General features: G+C 46.7%; 1 protein-coding gene and 1 non-coding gene across 2 annotated transcripts in view; both read left to right on the forward strand.

Annotated features, from left to right (window-relative positions):
- Positions 1–10,781, forward strand: part of LOC124613681 (proline-rich receptor-like protein kinase PERK2) — a gene marked incomplete at its 5' end in the record, with an annotated part of 738,898 nt that extends 728,117 nt beyond the window's left edge. The window contains one exon of the mRNA XM_047142397.1: positions 10,662–10,781. Coding sequence (XP_046998353.1) covers positions 10,662–10,751 — 90 coding nt within the window. The remainder of the gene's footprint in view (positions 1–10,661) is intronic.
- An 8,587-nt stretch (positions 10,782–19,368) lies between these two features.
- Trnat-ugu lies at positions 19,369–19,443 on the forward strand. Its single transcript has one exon. It is a non-coding gene; the product is annotated as a tRNA-Thr (tRNA).
- The last annotated feature ends 5,421 nt before the right edge of the window (positions 19,444–24,864 follow it).

The raw sequence follows: 24,864 nt of genomic DNA on the forward strand, positions 1-24,864 counted from the left end.
ATTAAAATTGCTACACCAAGAAGAAATGCACATGATAAACGGGTATTCATTGGACAAATATATTATACTAGAACTGACATGTGATTACATTTTCACGCAATTTGGGTGCATAGATCCTGAGAAATAAGTACACAGAACAACCACCTCGGGCCGTAATAACGGCCTTGATACGCCTGGGCATTGGGTCAAACAGAGCTTGGATGGCGTGTACAGGTACAGCTGCCCGTGCAGCTTCAACACAATACCACAGTTCATCAACAGTAGTGACTAGCATATTGTGACGAGCCAGTTGCTCGGCCACCATTGACCAGACGTTTTCAGTTGGTGAGAGATCTGGAGAATGTGCTGGCCAGGGCAGCAGTCGAACATTTTCTGTATCCAGGAAGGCCCGTACAGGACCTGCAACATGCGGTCGTGCATTATCCTGCTGAAATGTAGGGTTTCGCAGGGATCGAATGAAGGAGTGCACCATCGCAGGCGCTCCTGTCTGTGATGCAGCGTCAAGGGTAACCGCAGCCATGGTCTCCGAGCTGATAGCCCATGCTACTGAAAAACGTCATCGAAATGTTCGTGCAGATGGTTGTTGTCTTGCAAACGTCCCCATCTGTTGACTCAGGGATCGAGACGTGGCTGCACTATCCGTTAGAGCCATGCGGATAAGATGCCTGTCATCTCGACTGCTAGTGATACGAGGCCGTTGGGATCCAGCATGTCGTTCCGTATTACCCTTCTGAACCGACCGATTGCTTATTCTACTAACAGTCCTTGGATCCCGACCAACGCGAGCAGCAGTGTCGCGATACGATAAATCGCAATCTCGATAGGCTACAATCCGAGCTTCACGAAAGTCGGAAACGTGATGGTACACGTTTCTCCTCCTTACACGAGACACTACAGCAACGTTTCACCAGGCAACGCCGGTCAGTTGCTGTTTGCGTATGTGAAATCGGTTGGAAACTTTCCTCATGTCAGCACATTGCAGGTGTCGCCACCGGCGCCAACCTTGTGTGAATGCTCTGAAAAGCTAATCATTTGCATACGACAGTATCTTCTTCCTGTCGGTTAAATTTCGCGTCTGTAGCACGTCCTCTTTGTGGTGTAGCAATTTTAATGGCCAGTAGTGTAGAAGTTTTATTGCTCCTTCTTGGGGCACGCTCTATATCCCGTTCTTCCCTGTTGAACATTCACTGTTCAGTGTAACGTACTGAGTTCTACTAGCCATGAATTTATCGAGCCGTCACATACCAGTGAAGACACTACTTATAGTCATATCTCGATTGTTGGTTGACGATGCGGTACCGTGTGGATAGCCTTGCGGAAATGTAGGAAGACGAAACGTACGTATTCACTCGCAGCGGCTGCTGAAGCTGTTCTCCGATAATTCGCAGTCACCCCGTGCGTATAAGAGACGGCGGGGTGCGTTAACGGAAGACGGCGGCCCGAAGTCGTGTGCAAGGGGCGCGCCGGCAGAGACGGAAGTGTGGGTGGCGGCGGCACCTGTGGGAATCGTCATTCAGTGGCTGCCGCTGCCGCTGTGACAGTGTCCAGGCCGGCGGGCGGCGCGCTGTCAGCGCCCGAGACGTCGCCGCCGAGTGACGACCCGGCCTCGGAGGCGGCGGCGGCGGCCGTGGGAGGCGGCCCGGCCCGGCCCGCGAGACACCCGACACCTCAACGCCTTCTTCTCCCCGCAGCCTCGATTGCCGCCGCCCGCCGTCATAATTGGGAGCCCATCTATTTCGAGTGACAGCCCTTACTCTCGTCTGCCCGAGGGCGCTTCTCATGTAACGCACTCGTCAGCGCTGGCGGAACACCGCCCACAGTTCATTAGCGAGTACGAGGCTCCTCTCAAAGGAAATACACCAACTGAACGCCGGACGGACAACAACCGCAGGAGAAATGGTTAGTGTCCACCTCACAATGTTGCCACTATATTCAACTGACTTCCTTTTTCTGTATACTTTTAATTTCCTTGTTCGATGTTACTTTCGGGGTCGCAGCTACATTTTCAAGCTCTCATTCTACTTCGAAACAGCCGACCTGACACGCTGCGACTTAATATCATCACTGCCCGCAGGTAGACTACGATTACAAACGAGCAGTGCATGAAAATGAGCGCTTGAGAATGGAGCTGCGAACCCGTAACTATTAACGATTGAAGAAATTTAAGAGATACTTAGGATAAAGTAGTAGTGAAATTCGTATTTCCAGGAAAATCCTTTGTATCATCTAAGGGTACCACATACAAAAATTCTCGCTATAACATAATGTAGAAAACTCCTACGTCCTAACAGGCTTCGGAAGGCCTAACGGTACCGACCGACCGCCGCGTCATCCTCAGACGACTGGCGTTACGGAGTGGCAGAGCGGTTCTAGGCGCTACAGTCTGGAACCGCGCGACAGCTACGGTCGCAGGTTCGAATCCTGCCTCGGGCATTGATGTGTGTGATGTCCTTAGGTTAGTTAGGTTTAACTAGTTCTAAGTTCTGGGGGACTGATGACCTCAGAAGTTAACTCGCATAGTGCTCAGAGCCATTTGAACCATTCAAATAGCAGGCGCTGAGTGCACCCGCTTAACAACACAGCTCGGCAGACCCGGATGGTCACCCATCCCAGAGGCAGCCGAGCCCGACAGCACTTAACGTCGGTAATCTGACAGGAATCGGTGTTACCACTGCGGTAAATAATGAAAAATTTAACTGAGGTGCCTGCCTGGTGTTGCAGTTCAGATGATACCAAATAAATACAGTCCATCATCCATATGTGATGAATCTTTTACCGCCTTCTTATTGCTTGCGACACTTGTACCAATTTTTGTATGTATTTATAACAGAGGCTCCAATGAAAAATATTATCCTTGAAACAGTGTCCCTAATTTCCCATACGAGTCACATTACAACGTTTTCTACTGATTGCCTGTAGAGGTATAACTTTAAAATAAATAGATCGTACAGCGTTTACTTTATTTACACTAACCATCCCACCCAAACAGCGTTCCTTGTGGAATAAAAATATGTAATTTACAGCATCTGGTCACCCCAAGAAATGCACGTCAATCTCATTTCACAAACAAACTGACGGGGGCAGTAGGTATTGCAGAAATTCATCCATATTAGGGTCGTTAGGCTCCCTTTACAGCATGTTCAATCCGTAAACCACGATGCTGGTGGTCCTGGCGCCCTCTGCACCATCGTGGTTCTTCCCACCCTGTTTCCACGCTTTACACGGTCTCGATTTAATTCTTTCACGTTTAAAATTTAATTTGCGTATATTTAAAAAAAAGGAGATCAAAAGCTGTGCTCCTTTGTGCTGAATAATACACTTTCACGACCGAAGATTTTTAAGCTGACCTATTTTGAAAATACATGAAGTGGTTCCATGTTTTCATGTGAACATAGGATCTTCAGAGTTGAATTTTTAATTTTAAAATGATATTATAAGGGTAGAAATTATGCAAAAAAGTATAAAAATCAGTATCAAAACTCTTTAATTCTCATGATAATGAAAACCTTCAATATAGCACACAAGTTTTCAACATCGTATTTGAAGATGGCTTTGACATACCACTCACCAGCGTTTTATACATTCTTTGTAGTTTTGTTGGGCGTATACGGCCCCTTACGTACAAATTATGTACAAACCAGCAGAGTTACTGAAGTTTGTAGTAATATTTCTAAAGCCCGTCCGGTTAGCCGCGCGGTCTAATGCACTGCTTTCCGGGCGGGAAGGCATGCCGCTCCCCGGCACGAATCCGCCCAGCGGATTACTGTCGAGGTCCGGTGTGCCGGCCAGTCCGTGGATGGTTTAGTAAGGCGATTTTCCATCTGCCTCGGCAAATGCGGGCTGGTTCCCCTTATTCCGCCTCAGTTACACTATGTCGGCGATTGCTGCGGAAACACTTTCTCCACGTACGCATACACCATAATTACTCTACCACGCAAACATTGGGGTTACACTCGTCTGGTGTGAGACGTTCCAGGGGGGAGGTTGGGGTGGTCCGAACCCTACAATAACCGTGGGTTCGGTATGGGGTGGCGGTGGGGCGAGTGAACTCTGTAGCGTATTGTGGGGTTGTGAACCACTGAGAGCAGGGACGAAGCCTCTCAGTCGTTTGTAGGTCCCCAGTTCCATACAATACAATACAATATTTCAAAACAATGTCTGTTATGTGTAAGAAAACGCAGTTAGATACTTCAGACGTTCTTGAATGGAGAAGATGGTGATTCGATCTGATTTTCGTGAAACAGACGCAGTGCAACCTATAAACACATATTCCCCCATTTGATCGCTCACAGCCTTCCACATATCCATCCTGTGGTCCGTAGTATTTTTCTCCAAGTTCCGAAAATTCAAATGGCTCTGAGCACTATGGAACTTAACTTCTTCCGGGCTACAAATTGTCATATTTTGTTAACACGCCTAGGACGGCGCCATCGAACAGTTGGTTACTTAGTACGACTTGATGCCGTTAGCGCTCTCGTTGCTGGTTCGTGGATCGGCCGCACTCGTTCCTCGTGGCGAGCGCAGGCACTTGGTCGTTCCGGAGTGACCGCCCGCCGCGCCGAGAGCTGAAGACCGCGACTCGAGCACCGTCCGGCAGCTTTGTGCGTCCCATTGTAGCTAATTCATTAGGCGGCCCATTCACGTCCACTGGTAATTTTAACGAGCAGCTCCATTAAATTGCTGTCATTAGCGCAGTAATTACGGAACCATTATGCTCACCCCCCAAAAGACGCCACTGGCCAAGACGTCGGCGTTGCGGTCGTCAGCTGTTCGTCCCACTTCGACGATTGTCTGAAGGCTTTGTTATCCAGGAGCGGTGTGTGACCGAGACGTCTCTGGCAAACGCTGTGTAATGTTTGCGGAGGCGTACGTGCCTCACTCCGGGGATCTATAGAGTCGTCAGCACGACAGAACAGCTTCAGTATGTGAAGTGTTCCAAGCAGATAGAAATTTACCGTTGTTTTAAATGTAGGGAATTTATGATTACTGCGTATTAAGGAGAGAGCGTCCTAACTCATTGTATGCCACGTTTATTTCATTTTCTTGAAATCACCGGACAGCTTTAAAATTCATTGTTTGATGAGTCTGTGTGTATGTGTGGGAAAGGGAGAACGGCGGCTAAAAGCATAATGTACTAAATTTTATGGAGTTATAGTTATTTACCTTCGTTATTAACTTGCAAAGGGTTTCATTTACACGACTAGACGCCTTTAAAAGCGGATGAAAAATAGGAGAGAGAGAGAGAGAGAGAGAGTTGAAATTTTAAATTTCAGCCCGGTCATTATGTGAACCTTAATAGTGTTGTCGGTGGAACTCCAGCCGGCCGGAGTGGCCGTGCGGTTCTAGGCGCTACAGTCTCGAGCCGAGCGACCGCTACGGTCGCAGGTTCGAATCCTGCCTCGGGCATGGATGTGTGTGATGTCCTTAGGTTAGTTAGTTTTAATTAGTTCTAAGTTCTAGGCGATTGATGACCTCAGAAGTTAAGTCGCATAGCGCTCAGAGCCATTTGAACCATTTGGTGGAACTCCAGTATCTGGGTTTTAGTTCCGTTTCAGGACGCAGTTTCAATATGTCAACGAATTTCCTAGCGATATACACGCTGCTGGAAACATGCTCGTGGTTAGTGGTACGAAATCCACTATATAAATAACAAAAATTGAAAAATCTCATCGAAGCCCTGCAAGTCTGTGAAATGTCGAGCATTTCCTTTTCGTTGTGGTAGCCACTATACCAAATGTGGTGGAAGCTACATATAATAGTCAAATGCATATTGTCGTGGTCAATTACAGAAAATTGAAAAAAAAAAAAAGAATTGACAAAGAAAAGCTTGAAATAATTTTTTGTTTTAAGTTTGAATCATCTCATTTGCAAATGCAGTTGCAGCTCAATCATTGTGTAAAGTGCGGAAAGAAGTTTTTCAGGGTTCTCTTGCTTTCCCTTTAGCGAGTGTACATCCTCTAAACATCTTCAGTTACCATTATTACACAAACTTTGTCCAAATCTCTGTCAGAGAAAGAAGTATGAATCTAAAACTATGCATAGCCAGCCGTTGTGGCCGAGCGGTTCTAGGCGCTTCAGTCTGGAACCACGCGACGGCTACGGTCGCAGGTTCTGATCCTGCTACGGGCATGGATGTGTGTGATGTCCTTAGGTTAGTTAGGTTTAAGTAGTTCAGAGTTCTAGGGGACTGATGACCTTAGATGTTAAGTCCCATAGTGCTCAGAGCTATTTGAACCAATCTAAAACTATGGATAACCTTGGCCTCCTTTGTCACCTGCCTCCTTTCTTTTCTGTCCAACGCTTTTCTTTTTTTTTCATACATTACTATAGGTCTTAACGTAGTAAAGCATATTTTTGTTTTTCTGTTCCTACTAGCATTTCCGGACTTGAATATATTCTGCAAGGAGTAAGAGCGTCGGTTTCCACTTGCTACGCTTTCTTGAATTTCTGCTGCTGTCCTAGTGTCTTCTGTTGTTATCGAAACTAGATGTTTAAACTTTTCCACTCTTTGGTACTCTTCCCCATTCCTTTTTATTGAGATGTATTTTTCATCCCCACCAGGGTCTCCCTTTACCTATACTGACTTCCTGTCCTAACTTCCGCGCTGCTCTTTCCAATGCAGCATAATTATCATTCAAAACTCTATTCCATGCAATTAACGTTACATTATCAGCTTATGCCACGATCTGGGCCTCACGGTTAAATATTGTTCTCCCTGGGTTTGTTGGCATTTGCCGAATGACCTTCTAGCGATATTTAGTTAAAAAGGGATCGAGGCGCTGTGATGAAGGAGATCTCTCACAGCCCGCTATATCACTTGGAGTAGGAAATGGAAAGAAATGGTATGTTAAAACTGCAAACCTACATATGCATGCAGTCCTTCTCTACCTCGATCTGATATTCTTTGAGAGATTTCTCGTACGCTCTGAGGTAACCGGAGAGGTCTAACACGCGCTATGTTGTAAGTATCTGAGAGAGAAAATTCATTGGAATCGGGTAAGGAAACACCCGAAAATTAAGCAAGCATGTTCTTTGCAATTGCCTCAACGATGGTTACAGGAAATAAGTAAGAGATGCTGCCATCCAGAAACTTCCGTTTGATAGAGACGAGTGTCCTACTGTTGAGGCACTTATTAAAAAGTTAGCGGCCGCTTAATTTCGTGGACCCTTTATCGAGGCCCCAACAGTGCACGGCGACGGCGTACTCAGTCGACATCTAGCAGAACAGCTGCGTTAACCACGGCTACCCCGCAGACGTGAAGGCCTAAGATTACAGTAATTCCTGTCGTAACTGGAATGCCACGGGCCCGCTGTTGCTCAGTAAAAACGGTTTCGTTAACGGCGAGAGCGTGATTGACTTGCTTCCTTTCTTTGCTGCAGGGGATCAGTATGCGACTTTCTTGGCACGTCGCTGGGATAAAAACGCGATCGCGCCCTTTTTAGACTGGACTGGTTCAGGGCTTCCATTCTCGGCAGACCAGTGACGACGTGTGTGGCCCAGGTGTTTGGCGGCAGCGGGAGTGCGAGGAAGGCAGGTGGGTGCGGAAGAAGGGTCGCGGAACTGGGGCAGGTGGGAGGGAATCGGGTTGGGGAATAGCTTGCATACTGTACAGCTAGCCACGAGTTAAAAATTCAGCGGTTTTAAATCTTCGGTCTTTCAGAGGAAAGCGTTTATATTTTCCAAGCCTCGAACAGAAACGAAAGGAGACAGGAGTGTCAGATGGTACCTACGTATCAATTGGTCATTTGCTACAAAAAATCTGTGTTGTTTCAACTTTTTCCAAGCGATGTACGTCCTGTTTTATTATATTATTATGAAAATGTAATGTTTCTCCTCGAAGGAGGTTTCTTATCTCGTCATCAGTGAAGAAACTTACTGTGTGGTAGTTCCATCCGTGGTAAAAAAAATAAAGAAAAAGAAAGGATGAATCTGCACACCATATGGCAGGTAACAGAAGAGTTGAAGTGAAGACGAGTCCAACAAATTTTGCTGTTATTCTTCGTCCCTTCCATTTCGTTTACTGAAGAATCTGTGCCTGCAGACGTTCATTGTCTCTCTCTCTCTCTCTCTCTCTCTCTCTCTCTCTCTGTCTGTGTGTGTGTGTGTGTGTGTGTGTGTGTGTGTGTGTGTGTGTGTGTGTCTGTGTGTGTGTGTGTGTGTAAAACTTTCGTATCGGGACTAAGAATTGATACAGTACGATAACTATTTACAATAGATGCGACTGAGTGAACTCCCTGGTAATAACAACGTAAATCGTTGACTATCGATCTTGTAGGTAACACTTATTGTTACAAATCGCTTGTAATTCCATTATGTAGATAGAAAGATGTCGTTTTTACGAATGTTATTCCGAACCCAAAAAAAGTGGGCAGGGCAGGCAGTTACAAAACTCTAGGTTTTATTCACATAAAAGTGTGCACTAGGATACAAAGTGTAAAGCTTATTGTTCGTGTTTGGCAGAGGACTGCCAGCTTCGTCATTCGCGTTACAAACAAGGAAAACTTCTCGAAACATCGGTCAAACCGAGGAGCTGGAACTACTTTTAATTTCTCTGTGGGACAATGCTCTCTCCAACAAAAATTTAGAAGAAGTATCTAGTTTTAGAATGTGATTTTGAGTGTGTGTGTGTGTGTGTGTGTGTGTGTGTGTGTGTGTGTGTGTGTGTGTGTGTGCGTGCGTGTGTGTGTGTGAGAGAGAGAGAGAGAGAGAGAGAGAGAGAGAGGCTCTCCGTAAATGGTGTTTAAGGTGCGCTTGATTTTTTTCTTTTGTTTTCATATTCGTAAGTGGGGCTGGCAGTTGTAGACCTAGGGGTAGTGTTTTATAGTGAGGTGCACAGATGGCAGTTGTCGTTTGTAGACTCAGTCACATGCAAAGCGTCGTCTTAATGCAATCCAAGTTGCAAGGACTGTCTGAGCCAAAAAAGCTGGGAGTTCGGATGTGCTGCTGCAGATTTCCCTAAGCTTACACACTACTTAAACTAACTTACGCTAAGGATAACTCACACCCACCCATGCCCGGACTCGAACCTCCGACCGGAAAGGGGGGGGGGGGGGGCTGCCGCGCGGACCTTGGTAAGGAACTTAGACCGCGCGGCGCCAACATCTGTCCACATGTCATATGGACACGCTCATGAGGACATGTTATTACCCAAGGCAAGTTGGGCAAGGTCGCCGAGGCATAATAAACCCATGTGAAGACAGATATCTGTGCGCCGCGACGTTGTACGGATACCGCCAGAGCACCGCAAGAGGATCAGACGGAGGTCACCGGTGCCGCTGTGTGCGATCAGACTGTAATGAACAGTTTACGAGGAAGGACCTTACGACACAAAAATGGTTCAAATGGCTCTGCGCACTATGGGACTGAACATCTGTGGTCATCAGTCCCCTAGAACTTAGAACTACTTAAACCTAACTAACCTAAGGACATCACACACATCCATGCCCAAGGCAGGATTCGAACCTGCGACCGTAGCGGTCACGCGGTTCCAGACTGAAGCGCCTTTAACCGCACGGCCACACCGGCCGGCCTTACGATACAGAGTCCTGTTCGAGTATGCCGCTTGACACGGCAACATCTTGCAGTTCGCATTCACTTCTGATGCTCCGATGTCAACCGGCAACTTTGTCATTGGCGAAACATATTATTCACAGACGAGTCCATATATCCTAAAACGCAAAGTAATGTCCATGTTTGTGTGCGGAGCCCATGGTGAGCGGTATCTGCTAAATATTGTCCAGAAAACTGTCGGATTCCCAAGGTTCTATGACGTTATGGGAAGGTTTCAGTGTTGACAGCCATTCGGATCCTGTCGTTGTCGATGGTCGCCTTACCGCCAGGCGGGACATCGAACTGATCCTGTTGGTCCATGTGTTGGCTGCTGCATACAGCGATGGCCCTGATACCTTATAATGCCAGGGCCCATGTGATGGATATCTGCAGGGCTGCTTTGCGAAGCCAGGACATTCAAGTAATGGAATGGCCGGCGATGAGTCCCGACTTAATCCCCATCACGCATGCGTGGGAGATGTCCCCCATGTTCCACCTTAGATTTTCCAAAAACTCTCATGGACTCTCGTTGAAGAAAGGGTACGGATTCCACATGGCGATCTCCATACACGTATACGAAGCGTGTCACGTAGGCGTCAGTCAGCGATAACGCTCACGGAGAGTATACACGTTATTCGAGCCCTCAAAGTCCAATCAAAAGCTCCCAGGATGGTGGGATGAATGATTGTTTCCACTTTGTTTTCGACGCATATGGGACATTTCTGTTCCTTTTATGTAAACGATCGAGGGTGTCATGATGTTTTGTAGTGTACTTCATTTTTGAAAGATAAAGGTATTTTTTGGTAACATACCCAGTCCTCAGTTATTGCACAATGGAGTAAGACAGACACGCAAATTCATGTTCCCTTATTCTTTTGAGCAGTGTTTGTAATATTCTGCTGTGGGCATTGCAGAATGAAGAAGTGATGTAAACACCAGACTTGCTTACTGCATGTTCTACTAGGCATGTGTACGATCCCCCGCAGGTTCTACCGACCAGTGAGGATACCAGACGAGCTGTTGTAGTTTGTAGTGCTTTGGCGGCGCCGGCGCGCGCTCGGCCTGTTGTAGTTTAGCCAGCCCACTGTCACCTGCGCCCTTTGTGTTGCAGGTAAGCTACGCGCCGGCCCTACGCCCTGTAAGTACACACGGCGCATTCCAGCCCGGGGAGCCGGGTGGACAGGCGACGGCGGCACCATAGGTCAGCCGCTCTGTGCTTCGCTCTGGAATTCACGACACTCTGCTGCTCGTGCCCTGCCACGGCGTAGAATCTCCTTCGCCTGTACCCCACTACGTAATTACGGTAGTTAAGCACTCGTGGTTATTCTCTGGAAACGATCTTCCTGACGAAGTTCACATGAGCACCATCAGCATCCTCCGAATGGCAGAAAAAGTCCAAAATTACGTAATCGTGCATAATCAAACAATTTAAATTTCACAAACACGATAGTTTAATCAGAATGAATTAATCAGAATGAATCTTTCGCTCCAGAGAGGAGCGTGCTCTGTTTTTAAACTTCGTGACATATTAACTGATTAAAGCGGGCAAAAATAAAAATGAATGCTTAAGTAAGTTGCGTATCGCGTCTGGATGGCTCAGGCAAGACATGCCCCACGAGAGGCAAAGTTCCGATTTCGATTCCCGGGCGAGCAGACATTTTCAATCTTTGAGCAAGTTACAGTATGATATATTTGCATTTGCACTTCTTCGAGCAACACCTATAAATAGTAGCCCAAGAATATATCACAAGACTACCGACGAACAATAACGGCTGCCGGTGCTCAATTACAGTACACTCACCTTTTAGAATGAAGCCCGACAAAAAATTAAATACCTTTTTTAATATGTGTAACTACGGTGTCAGTCTAACTCTCCGCACTTTATTACTCTGCCAGTGAAAAACGGTAGACTGCCGAAAACGAAGACCTCAGTTCCACGTCCAACAGGACGCCAAAGCCGTGCGATAGTTTGCAATTGCTTATTGAATCCAGTGATTGTGACAGACGCGAGAAAATTAATGTTTCGGTCTTTCGCATGTAAGAGGCGATGTACAGGAATAGTTTTTCCCACTAACGCTACGCTGTTATGTGCTTCTTCTTCTTCTTCTTCTTCTTCAAATGGCTCTGAGCACTGTGGGACTTAACATCTAATAGCATCAGTCCCCTAGAACTTAGAACTACTTAAACCTGACTAACCTCAGGACATCACACACAACCGAGCGAGGTGGCGCAGTGGTTAGACACTGGACTCGCATTCGGGAGGACGACGGTTCAATCCCGCGTCCGGCCATCCTGATTCAGGTTTTCCGTTATTTCCCTAAATCACTCCAGGCAAATGCCGGGATGGTTCCTCTGAAAGGGCACGGCCGACTTCCTTCCCCATCCTTCCCTAATCCAATGAGACCGATGACCACGCTGTCTGGTCTCCTTCCCCAAAACAACCAACCAACCAACCATCACACACATCCATCTCCGAGGCAGGATTCGAACCTGCGACTTAGCGGTCGCGCGGTTCCAGACTGAAGCGCCTAGAACCGCTCGACGACACTGGCCGGCTCTTCTTCTTCTTCTTCTTCTTCTTCTTCTTCCCTTTCTTCTAGAACTGTTGTGTGCATACTATAGACCAGAAAATTCTTTTTACGTCATGGGAAACTGTGTCACACTGATCACTCCATAAATTATCTCCTTGGTACTCTTCAACTGTCGACATTCGTATAGAGACACACGGGAAAACAAAGCAGTCCACTAATGTTTGCCGGCAAAGGGAACATCCCACCATCAGAAGTGAGCTGGAAACCATGTTATTGATTACAGCTAGCTTCAAGCTTAGTAACGAGCAAGTGTGGCAATATTGTATCATTCTACATATGTCATACATGATCTATGTAAATTCGAATCTAGAAAACGTTTTCCTTCTCTCTTGTTTCATCTGTCTTCTGACTGGTTTGTGCAGCCTGCCACAATTTCTTCTCCTATTCCAAGATCATCTCCCAGGAGCCCTTACACACAATACCCTCAGCCATTGCATCATCATCATCATCATCATCATCACCATCATCATCGTCATCGACGGCGTCGTCGTTGTCATTATTAATGGCTAGCCATCAGAGATTTCAAACGTGGTCTTCTCTTCTGCAGTCCTCTACTACGGTTCCATACTGTTCTGTAATTATATATTATTTTTGGGCTTCTGTTATCGGCCTTTCTTTCACAATAATTTAATCATTTAATCTCTTGTGCTTTAATTCTTCCAGTATAGTCTTTGGACCCAATCTGAATCTTATGTCTTCATATCGGGTACAAGCAACTCTTGTGTAAGTTGGACACCAGCACAGAAACCCAATTCCTGCTGCCTGGAATCTTCGTTTTCGTTTTTCTATCACGGTCAACACACTGCTCCATAAAGCACTGTAGTTGGTTGGTTGGTTGGTTTTTTGGGGAAGGAGACCAGACAGCGAGGTCATCGGTCTCATCGGATTAGGGAAGGACGGGGAAGGAAGTCGGCCGTGCCCTTTGAAAGGAACCATCCCGGCATTTGCCAGGAGCGATTTAAGGAAATCACGGAAAACCTAAATCAGGATGGCCGGACGCGGGATTGAACCGTCGTCCTCCCGAATGCGAGTCCAGTGTCTAACCACTGCGCCACCTCGCTCGGTAAGCACTGTAGTAAGTAAGCAGTCATCTATCCGAAGATTGTTATGAACATGACAGTGCTTTACTGGTTGTGGTCCTCTTTGAGTTGTATATCGTTTCCTGCCTCCAGACTTTGAACTAACTTACCCAGCAAGTTATATAGCGGCATCTTCAGTTTAACGGGGATTCCGAACTACGGTGCAGCTCGACGTTTCTCATATCAACAAACATTGCCAGAGGTAGGATGATAGGATTGACTGTGATCCGAGGATTGTAGGAACTGGCCAATGAAAAACGTTCCAGTAAAATTGGATCCGTAATAGTGCCCTTTGCGAGATATCTCCAAATGTGTGGTTAAGGGCCGCCACTGATCTCAGTATGAAATATTGTGTTTGTTAGTACAACAATATTTGAACCGTATAAACATTCGAATTAAGTCTCTATCTAATGGTGCTCAAATTTCGCCAAATGGCTCATGATTGAGGTATATTGTACTACATGCAGCATGGGACACCAGCATATTATGCTGCTGATGTAAGACATTTTTCGTGCCAGGGTGGTTCGCAACGGGTCTGTGCCTTGACCTCGATGCTCATCTAACCTTATTGCTGTGGCTTTTTGTCTTGGGTCATAGACAACGTGAAATAAGAAACACCCCGTTGATTCGGTTGAGGAACTGGAGTAGTGAATTCTACAGTCTTGTCAAGATTTACGAGCTGAAGTATTTGAAACTCACTACAGAGACGACTACAGTATTGCATACAAATGTGATAACTGTGGTGTCACCGCCAGACACCACACTTGCTAGGTGGTAGCTTTTAAATCGGCCACGGTCCGCTAGTATACGTCGGACCCGCGTGTCGCCACTATCAGTGATTGCAGACCGAGCGCTGCCACACGGCAGGTCTAGAGAGACTTACTAGCACTCGTCCCAGTTGTACAGCCGACTTTGCTAGGAATGGTTCACTGAGAATTACGCTCTCATTTGCCGAGACGACAGTTAGCATAGCCTTCAGCTAAGTCAATTGCTACGACCTAGCAAGGCGCCATTTATCCTTTGCTATGTATCTAATGACGCATATACTGTATCAACAAGACCAATGTTCACCAATTGTGGATTAAAGTTAAGTATTCCAGCAGCTACGTACTTTTCTTTATAGCATTCATTACGTATCCTGTTTCAGACCTCACGCCAGCCTGCGTGAGTTTAAGCGTGTGCCTTTCGGTTACCCGTCACTGTGGATTGGCTGTCTTGCGAGTCTACAACAATAATGGCACGTGGAACGCTTCCTTTATCAGGGTTGCCGGCCGAAGTGGCCGTGCGACTCTAGGCGCTACAGTCTGGAGCCGAGCGACCGCTACGGTCGCAGGTTCGAATCCTGCCTCGGTCATGGATGTGTGTGATGTCCTTAGGTTAGTTAGGTTTAATTAGTTCTAAGTTCTAGGGGACTGATGACCTCAGAAGTTAAGTCGCGTAGTGCTCAGAGCCATTTGAACCAGCCTATCAGGGTTGTGATATGGTGAAGCAGCACTGAATTGCTTCTTAAGATAGGCCACAACTGATATTTGAGTGCAAATACACAGGGACTCAATCGAAAAGTTCGCATTTAAAACATATTTTTACAAATTAGGGTAGTACTTCATTTTGATGTCTGTAATTGCTGTTAACCACACACTGACAATTATCTTACGAATGGGTCGTGTGATCACCCATGTTTACTGGAGCTTTTTCGCTTATACTACCGTAAGCTTTCAGCCGTGTCTGCTACCGATTATGATACCCCTGTTATTGAATAAGTTCCAAGATGTGCTGAAATGGAATTAACATACGAAGACCGTAGAAGGGAAGGCAACTGGTCGACTTCGGTTTGTTGTGACAATGTTAGGAAAGTATGGTTCATCTGTCAAGAAGGCCGCACACAGGATACAAGTGTGACCAATTGCTGAGTACTGTTCGAACGTATGGGAGCCGCAGCAGGTAGGATTAAAATTCAGAAGTTGGATGCCTAGTTTGTTACCGGTATGTTGGAACAATACGGCAGTATTACGGAGATGCTTCGGGAACTGACATATGAATCCTGGAGGGAAGGCGATGTTCTTTCCGAGGTGCGCTATTGAGAAGATCTAGAGAAACGGTACTTTAGACCAACTGCAGAATGATTCTACTGCCGCCAACGCACATTTAGTTTAAGGACCATGAAGATAAAATTAGAGATATTAGGGCTCGTAAGGAGGCATATAGATAGTGATACTATCTGTATGCTACTCTACCATCTGAGCTACCCACGCACGACTCACGCCCCGTACTCACAGCTTCACGTCTACACCTACATCTACATCTACATTTATACTCCGCAAGCCGGCCAACGGTGTGTGGCGGAGGGCACTTTACGTGCCACTGTCATTACCTCCCTTTCCAGTTCCAGTCGCGTATGGTTCGCGGGAAGAGCGACTGCCGGAAAGCCTCCGTGCGCGCTCGAATCTCTCTAATTTTACATTCGTGATCTCCTCGGGAGGTATAAGTAGGGGGAAGCAATAGATCGATATCTCATCCAGAAACGCACCCTCTCGAAATCTGGACAGCAAGCTACACCGCGATGCAGAGCGCCTCTCTTGCAGAGTCTGCCACTTGAGTTTGATAAACATCTCCGTAACGCTATCACGCTTACCAAATAATCCTGTAACGAAACGCGCTGCTCTTCTTTGGATCTTCTCTATCTCCTCTGTCAACCCGACTTGGTACGGATCCCACACTGATGAGCAATACTCAAGTATAGGTCGAACGAGCGTTTTGTAAGCCACCTCCTTTGTTGATGGACTACATTTTCTAAGGACTCTCCCAATGAATCTCAACCTGGCACCCGCCTTACCAACAAATAATTTTATATGATCATTCCACTTCAAATCGTTCCGCACGCATACTCCCAGATATTTTACAGAAGTAACTGCTACCAGTGTTTGTTCCGCTATCATATAACCATACAATAAAGGATCCTTCTTTCTATGTATTCGCAATACATTACATTTGTCTATGTTAAGGGTCAGTTGCCACTCCCTGGCCGGCCCGGATGGCCGAGCGGTTCTAGGCGCTACAGTCTGGAACCGCGCGACCGCCACGGTCGCAGGTTCGAATCCTACACGGGCATGGGTGTGTTTGATGTCCTTAGGTTAGTTAGGTTTAAGTAGTTCTAAGTTCTAAGGGAGTGATGACCTCAGATGTTAAGTCCCATAGTGCTCAGAGCCATTTGAACCATTTGAATCTCCGGAGAACCTCTCCGTTTTGTATCGTACCAGTTCACTTATTTCTCATAGCCCCTTTTTAAGAAGAGATCTCAAACGCTTCCAACGTACCCTTTTGCTATCGCTGTCCGTTTGTACATTTTACGGCGCAAAGCACTCGAGCACCCAGTTTGCGTAGAGGACTGCTTGTTTGACGATGATTTAAAGATAACCGTATAGCGCAGCGGTTATCGTGGAGTGTCGCCGTGGGTTTTGGACAGAAAGAGATGGGCGTCGCGTGGACGCGGCGCCTGTGAAGTGTGGCCGGCCGCATGCAGCTCGCGTCGGATGGCGGCCAGGTGCGGCCGCCGCAGCTGCGTCACGCGCCGGGCTCCCGGCCGCCGCTTCTCCGAAGCGGCGAGGCTAGGCGTGAGCTGCCGCCCAGCCGAGGGGCCCACAGCAGCCGCCACTCACAGCCGCTACCGTCGCCACTAAATCGTCCCGTAAGGCAGCGGTCCGTGAATAAATACGCTTCCAGTTATCATCTTGGTGATGTCTCTAATGAAACGAGGCTAATATCGAAACTAATTTATGTTCACGAAAAATGGAAGTGCTATAGGAAGTGTGTTACACTACTGGCCATTAAGATTTCTGCACCTCGAAGATGATGTGCTACAGACGCGAAATTTAACCTACAGGAAGTAGATGCTGTCATATGCAAATGATTAGCATTTCAGAGCGTTCACACAAGGTCGGCGCATGCTGCGACACCTACAATGTGCTGACATCCAGAAAGTTTCGAACCGATTTCTCATACACAAACAGCAGTTGACTGGCGTTACCTGGTGAAACGTTTTTGTGATGCCTCGTGTAAGGAGGAGAAACGCGTGCCATCACGTTTCCAACTTTGATAAAGGTCGGATTGTAGCCTATCGCGATTGCGGTCTATCGTAGTGTGACATTGCTGCTTGCGTTGGTCGATATCCAGTGACTGTTAGCAGAATATGGAATCGGTAGGTTCAGGAAGGTAATACCGAAAGCCGTGCTGGATCCCAACGGCCTCGTATCACTAGCACTCGAGATGACAGGCATCTTATCCGCATGACTGTAACGGATCGTGCAGCCACGTCTCGATCCCCGAGTCAGCAGATGGGGACGTTTACAAGACAACAACCATCTGCACGAACAGTTCGACGACGTTTGCAGCAGCATGGACTATCAGCTCGGAGACCATGGCTGCGGTTACCCTTGACTCTGCATCACAGACAGGAGCGCCTGCGATGGTGTACTCAACGACGGACCTGGGTGCACGAATGGCAAAACGTCATTTTTTCGGATGAATCCAGGTTCTGTTTACAGCATCATGATGGTCGCATCCGTGTTTGGCGACATCGCGGTGAACGCATATTGGAAGCGTGTATTCGTCATCGCCATACTGGCGTATCACCTGTCGTGATGGTATGGGGTGCCATTGGTTACACTTCTCGGTCACCTCTTGTTCGTATTGACGGCACTTTGAACAGTGGACGTTACATTTCAGATGTGTTACGACCTGTGGCTCTACCCTTCATTCGATCCCTGCGAAACCCTACATTTGAGCAGGATAATGCACGACCGCCTGTTGCAAGTCCTGTACGGGCCTTTCTGGATACGGAAAATGTTCGACTGCTGCCCTGTCTAGCACATTCGCCATATCTATCACCAATTGAAAACGTCTGGTCAACGGTGGCCGAGCAACTGGCTCGTCACAATACGCCAGTCACTACTGTTGATGAACTATGGTATCGTGTTGAAGCTGCATGGGTAGCTGTACCTGTACACGCCATCCAAGCTCTGTTGACTCAATGCCCAGGTGTATGAAGGCCGTTATTACGCCCAGAGGTGGTTTTTCAGGGCACTGATTTCTCAGGATCTATGCACCCTAACTGCGTGAAAATGTAATCACATGTCAGTTCTAGTATAATATATTTGTCCAATGAATACCCCTTTAACATCTGTATTTCTTCTTGGTGTAGCAATTTTAATGGCCAGTAGTGTATCATAGTTAAAAAGAGCGAGATTTCCTACATACTGTCCATTTCGACATAATCACCAAAATTCGCTGTGCACTTCAGCCGGAGATGAATATGGCCTATATGCCGCGTTTGCAACAACCTAAACCATCTGAACATACGATACCTTGCCCTCCCCCCCCCCCCCCAAAAAAAAGGACGCACAACGAAGGAATTATGTGAAAGGTGTGGAAATCTGTACGTGTACAGACAAACAAATGATTACAACTTCTGAAAAATTGGATGTATTCAAGAGAAAGGGCTTCACAAATTGAGCGAGTCAGTAACGGGTTGGTCCACATGTGCACTTTTGCAAGCAGTTATTCGGCTTGGCAGTGATCGGTGGAGTTGTCGGGTATTCTCTTGAGTGATATCGTGCCAAATTGTATCCAACTGGTGCGTTAGATCGTCAGATTTCCGAACTGCCCATAAAGCTCCAAAAGTTCTCAATTACAGAGAGAGCCGGCGATCTTGCTGGCTAAGGTAAAGTTTTGGCAAACACGAATACGAGTAGTAGAAACTCTCGCCGTGTTCGAGTGGGTATTACCTTGCTGAAATGTAAGCTCGGGGTGGCTTGCTATGAACACAACAAAACTGGGCGTAGAATATCGCCGACGTACCGCTGTGGATGACAGCACCGCCGACTATCACTCCTGATGGAGAGCAACACTCGGGTTGGTAGCTCACCGCTTTCCGGGGCATCTCCAGACCAGACGCATCTTCGGCTTGGAGTCTCGTTGACTGAAACAGAACTGTCTTCAGTAATGAGTCCCGCTTCTAACTGAACCCTGATGAGCAACGAAGACGTGTCTGGAGACGCCCCAGGCAGCAGTGGGATAACAACCTGACTGTCGTTCGCCATACAGCCCGACAGTCAAGAGTGACGGTCTGAGTGCCATTCCTTTTCATAGCAGGACCACCGGTGGCTCAGATGGTTAGAGCGTCTGCCATGTAAGCAGGAGATCCCGGGTTCGAGTCCCGGTCGGGGCACACATTTTCAACATGTCCCCAATGAAGTATATCAACCCCTGTTTACAGCAAGGGTTTCAATTTAATTATCATTTCATTCTAACAAAGCTGCATTGTCATCAACGGTAACTGTTCTTTCGGGAACAGATACTACCGTCATATATACAAATAAATTGATGCATTTTTTTTCCGAAATGCTTCCTCAAATTGAGGTACCATATAATGCAATGTTATACGTTGGAGACCAAATTTATACCAGATATGCATGACATGATGGCTGAGGTACTAGACCTATTTAATTCCGGGATTCCTAGTGGCTGCCATCTGTACATGAGACCAGAAATTGCGATCCAAACAGATCAGATTACGTTTAATGGAGATGCAGCCCCACCCCGTCCTTAGAGAAGGGTCGTAACATTCGAGGATGTCACCAGTGTCAAAGGTTCTCCAGAACGACTTCCTGCTGGAATGTTTTCCTCGGCCACTCATAAGAAAACCGCGTGATTTTTAACGCAGGGCATTGCGGTTCTAACCTCCATCTTAGAGGTGTAAGAAAGAAGGGGTGAAATGTAGGTAAGAGAGGCTATGACGATCTTCCCATCATGGCGTTGGGCAGAATTTTGGTGACGTTGTCTGACAGTGTGAGACCTTACGCGTCAGAACAACTTCCGAAATTTGGCCTTTCTTTTCACGTGTGTCGACAAAATAGCTGTACGAAGTGTCGTCCATGCCGAGGTTGACGTCGCAGGGCGTCACGCGTTTGTACCATTGAGCCAAATTTCAAACTTACGCGTCGCAACGAATGCGAATTACGGGGTTGCGAAAAAGTGACCCTTTAATTCTGTTGCGAAGTGTAGTAATAACACGTGATATACTGGGGAGTCAAAGTGTTGCGATTGTACACGTATTGAGAATCCGATGTACAACCCATCAGAAACTCGAGACTATTTAGGAACTCTATTTAAACTGACATTGTCGTTCCATAACCGTACTGTTGTGTCTTCGCTGGATGTAAACGAAGTCCTATCTATTCACGTTTCTGCGATGTTGCAAGATTCTCGAACATATTCTCAGTTCGAATATAATGAATTTCCTTGAGACAGAGAAGTTTCTGTCCATGCATCAGCACGGCTTGAGAAAACATCGCTCCTGCGAAACGCAACTCGCCCTTTTTTCACATGATATCTTGCGAACCATGGATGAAGGGTATCAGACGGATGCCATATTCCTTGGCTTCCGGAAAGCGTTTGACTCGGTGCCCCACTGCAGACTCCTAACTAAGGTACGAGCATATGGGATTGGTTCCCAAATATGTGAGTGGCTCGAAGACTTCTTAAGTAATAGAACTCAGTACGTTGTCCTCGATGGTGAGTGTTCATCGGAGGTTAGGGTATCATCTGGAGTGCCCCAGGGAAGTGTGGTAGGTCCGCTGTTGTTTTCTATCTACATAAATGATCTTTTGGATAGGGTGGATAGCAATGTGCGGCTGTTTGCTGATGATGCTCTGGTGTACGGGAAGGTGTCGTCGTTGAGTGACTGTAGGAGTATACAAGATGACTTGGACAGGATTTGTGATTGATGTAAAGACTGGAAGCTAACTCTAAATATAGATAAATGTAAATTAATGGAGATGAATAGGAAAAAGAATCCCGTAATGTTTGAGTACTCCATTATGAGAGTAGCATTTAACACAGTCACGTCGATTAAATATTTGGGCGTAACATTGCAGAGCGATATCAAGTGGGACAAGCATGTAATGGCAGTTGTGGGGAAGGCGGATAGTCGTCTCCGGTTCATTGGTAGAATTTTGGGAAGATGTGGTTCATCTGTAAAGGAGACCGCTTATAAAACACTAATACGACCTATTCTTGAGTACTGCTCGAGCGTTTGGGATCCCTATCAGGTCGGATTGAGGGAGGACATAGAAGCAATTCAGAGGTGGGCTGCTAGATTTGTTACTGGTAGGTTTGATCATCACGCGAGTGTTACGGAAATGCTTCAGGAACTCGGGTGGGAGTCTCTAGAGGAAAGGAGGCGTTCTTTTCGTGAATCGCTACTGAGAAAATTTAGAGAACCAGCATTTGAGGCTGAGTGCAGTACAATTTTACTGCCGCCAACTTACATTTCGCGGAAAGACCACAAAGATAAGATAAGAGAGATTAGGGCTCGTACAGAGGCATATAGGCAGTCATTTTTCCCTCGTTCTGTTTGGGAGTGGAACAGGGAGAGAAGATGCTAGTTGTGGTACGAGGTACCCTCCGCCACGCACCGTATGGTGGGTTGCGGAGTATGTATGTAGATGTAGATTTCAAGAAGCCAACTCATCGTGACTGTAGATGAAATTTGGTACTGTCGACTGACAGCATTTTCTATTCCACGATAGGACAGACTACGACTCTCCCCGCCAGAGTCAGTGACCGCTCCATCGGTGCTATAGCATTCCGCACGCAGCACCCGGCTGTCCCCGAGTGGCAAGTGCGGAATACACGCGGCGGGGTAACAGAGCGGCGCGCCGGCTGGTGGGCGCGGCGGCGCATACCGCGTAAATCAAAGGCCGCTGCGCTGCCCGCGGCGATAGCATCCGCGCCGCGGCGCGACATTTCCATCAGCGGCCAGCGCCGCGCCAGGTGGCTGCCCGCCTGTCGCCCATTGTGGCGCCGCGTAACGAGCTATTGACCGCCGATCCACCCTGGCCCGGTCTCCAGTTGAGGGACGGCCGTCGCTCGGCGTCGCATCTTGATGGCCGACTGCGGGCTGCTCGCTGCCGCCGCGATGCCCCGCGCAGATACCGGCCGCCGCCGGCATTGTGGTCGCTGCCTCGGGTGGTCCGGGGCTGCGACAGGACTGCCACCGTGCGTCATTCGGAGACGTATCTCTCTTTCTCTTAAAGGAAGTCCTCTTGCACGTCGTCAATCACGGCAGCGTCGCCATTTGTCAGCGATAATCGGAGACCCGCGCCATTCCGACAGTTCGCTGCGACCCAAATTGATTTACCGAACGCGGCGTCGCGGCAGTTAAGGCGCTGGACTCCTCCCCGCAGACTCAGCGCCGCCTCAGCCCAGTCTGAGTTTTCCGTGCTTTCCACAAAACACAACAGGGTAATTCAAAGGAAGACGCCGTTTCCACCAGGCTGTTTGGTTAAAACAAATATTTATTTAGCACAACTGATCAGTTTAGAGCGATAGCCCATTTTCGAATGCACTAACAGGTGCAGATACATCCTCGTAGTAAGTACGCAGCAAAAGTAACATGCCGTGCATATTTACTGATGCCGTGGTCGTGGTACGTGACTGGACTGCAAGGAGTTGTTTATGCACGGGCTCTGGCAATTCACTTCGACATTGTGTCCCTTGACGATCTAATCTCAAAATTTCATACAGTGGTGATGTGCAGGATTTGAGAAAAATTACCTTGCAGCAGCAAAAGCGTAAGTTTCGGAAGAAAATCTTCAAAGAAAAACATACAAAATTGTCATTATATTCAGATAAAAGCTCTAAAATATGCCATACGTGTAGCTCTTTACTGCAGATTCTTTTTATTGTCCCTCCTCTTCCTTTTTCTACTTAATCTGCATCCTCCTTTTTTTCTAAGGATTTACATATATATTAACATTTCTGTAACATCTATGTTTTGTAGGGTTCCAGTGCAACAAAACCGTGCTTTTCGCAGTCATTCTGGTTAATTTCGAAGTTTTATAATCGTAGCAGAAAACAAAAGTTGTATCCAATACACCAGTGTGTACAGTATCTTTGGAAAATAAATTAATTTTTAAGGCACCTTTCCCACATAACTGTAATGAATGAGTCTTTTATGTTCTAAACAAAAACTCTTCTGAGTTGTGCCGGCCGGTGTGGCCGAGCCGTTCTAGGCACTTCAGTCTGGAACCGCGTGACTGCTCCGGTCGCAGGCTCGAATCCTGCCTCGGGCTTGGATGTGTGTGATGTCCTTAGGTTAGTTAAGTGTAAGTAGTTCTAAGTTCTAGGTGACTGATGACTTCCGATGTTAAGTCCCATAGTACTCAGAGCCATTTGAACCTCACAATTCAGATGAAACTAAGGGGTGAAATTCGCTACTGATACGCATGAAACATATTGTAAATGTGTATAAAATATATATACTACGAAAAGTATGTGGCATAGGTGTATTCACGCGAAGCTGCGGGTACAAAAGCTAATAATAATAATAATAACAAAATAAAGTTCGCCAAATTTTGATCAAGGGGACCCTGTACTAGGCGGGATAAGCGCTAGGTAAAAAAAAAAAAAAGAAGACAGAAAGGAAGATAGGAAGAAAGAAAAGAAGTAGTCTTATATCTGAGCTAAAGTTGGGGCATAAGTGCCATAAACAAGAGCAGAACGGAAACTTTCCAAGTTTGGTGCTGCAGAAGAATGCCTTAGATTAGGTGGGCAGATTGAATAGTTAATGAAGAGGTACTGAATCGAAGAAGGGAAACAAGAAATTTATTGCAGAACTTGAGTAAACGAAGGGATGAGTTGATAGGACAGATCCTGAAGGGAGGAGGGGGTGGGGAAGAGCTACGGCGAGCATGTTCATTGCTAGTCAGAGGTGAAGAACCTCGCACAGGATGGAGTCTTATGGTTCAAGACAACAACAGCATGTTATCGCTCCCTTAAGCCGGACTCTTCTTTAATTTAAGATGGCAATTTTTTTTCTTTGGGCAGAAAAGACCAAACATCTAGTAGTAGTTACAACAGTACCAAATTAACGTTAGTCAATTTTTACACTATAACAGTGATAAGAGTTTGAAGCACAGAGACAAGTTCGTTATGCAGATTTAAAAAAAAAATCAACACAGAACAGCGACCCATGTTTCGAACAGGGTCGGTTCCAGAGGAGAATGACATTCACAGCAACTTATAATTGAAAGCTTAGACAACGGCGTCGTACGAGGTGTGGCTAGAAAAAAACCGGACTAGTACTGGTGAAACAATAAAACGAATGCAATAAGGCTGAAAGTCGCGTGGCCTGTCACGTGACTCTCGCTCCGCCTACTGCTCGAGTTTCATCTGCCGCCTGCACTCAGTCTGCTCGTGGCGTCTGTTTTAAGTAGTTGACGTTTTGTCAGTGCGTCGGAAAATGTTGAGTGTACGAAAGAACAGCGTGTTAACATCAAATTTTGTTTCAAACTAGGAAAATCTGCAAGTGAAACGTTTGTAATGTTACAACAAGTGTACGGCGATGATTGTTTATCGCGAACACAAGTGTTTGAGTGGTTTAAACGATTTAAAGATGGCCGCGAAGACACCAGTGATGACACTCGCACTGGCAGACCATTGTCAGCAAAAACTGATGCAAACATTGAAAAATCGGTAAACTTGTTCGACAAGATCGCCGTTAACTCCTGTTAACTCAGACACTGCTCTGATTGTTAAACGGCGATCTTGTCGAACAAGTTTACCGATTTTTCAATGTTTGCATCAG

The sequence above is a fragment of the Schistocerca americana genome, chromosome 4, assembly GCF_021461395.2.
Source record: "Schistocerca americana isolate TAMUIC-IGC-003095 chromosome 4, iqSchAmer2.1, whole genome shotgun sequence".
NCBI lineage: Eukaryota > Metazoa > Arthropoda > Insecta > Orthoptera > Acrididae > Schistocerca > Schistocerca americana.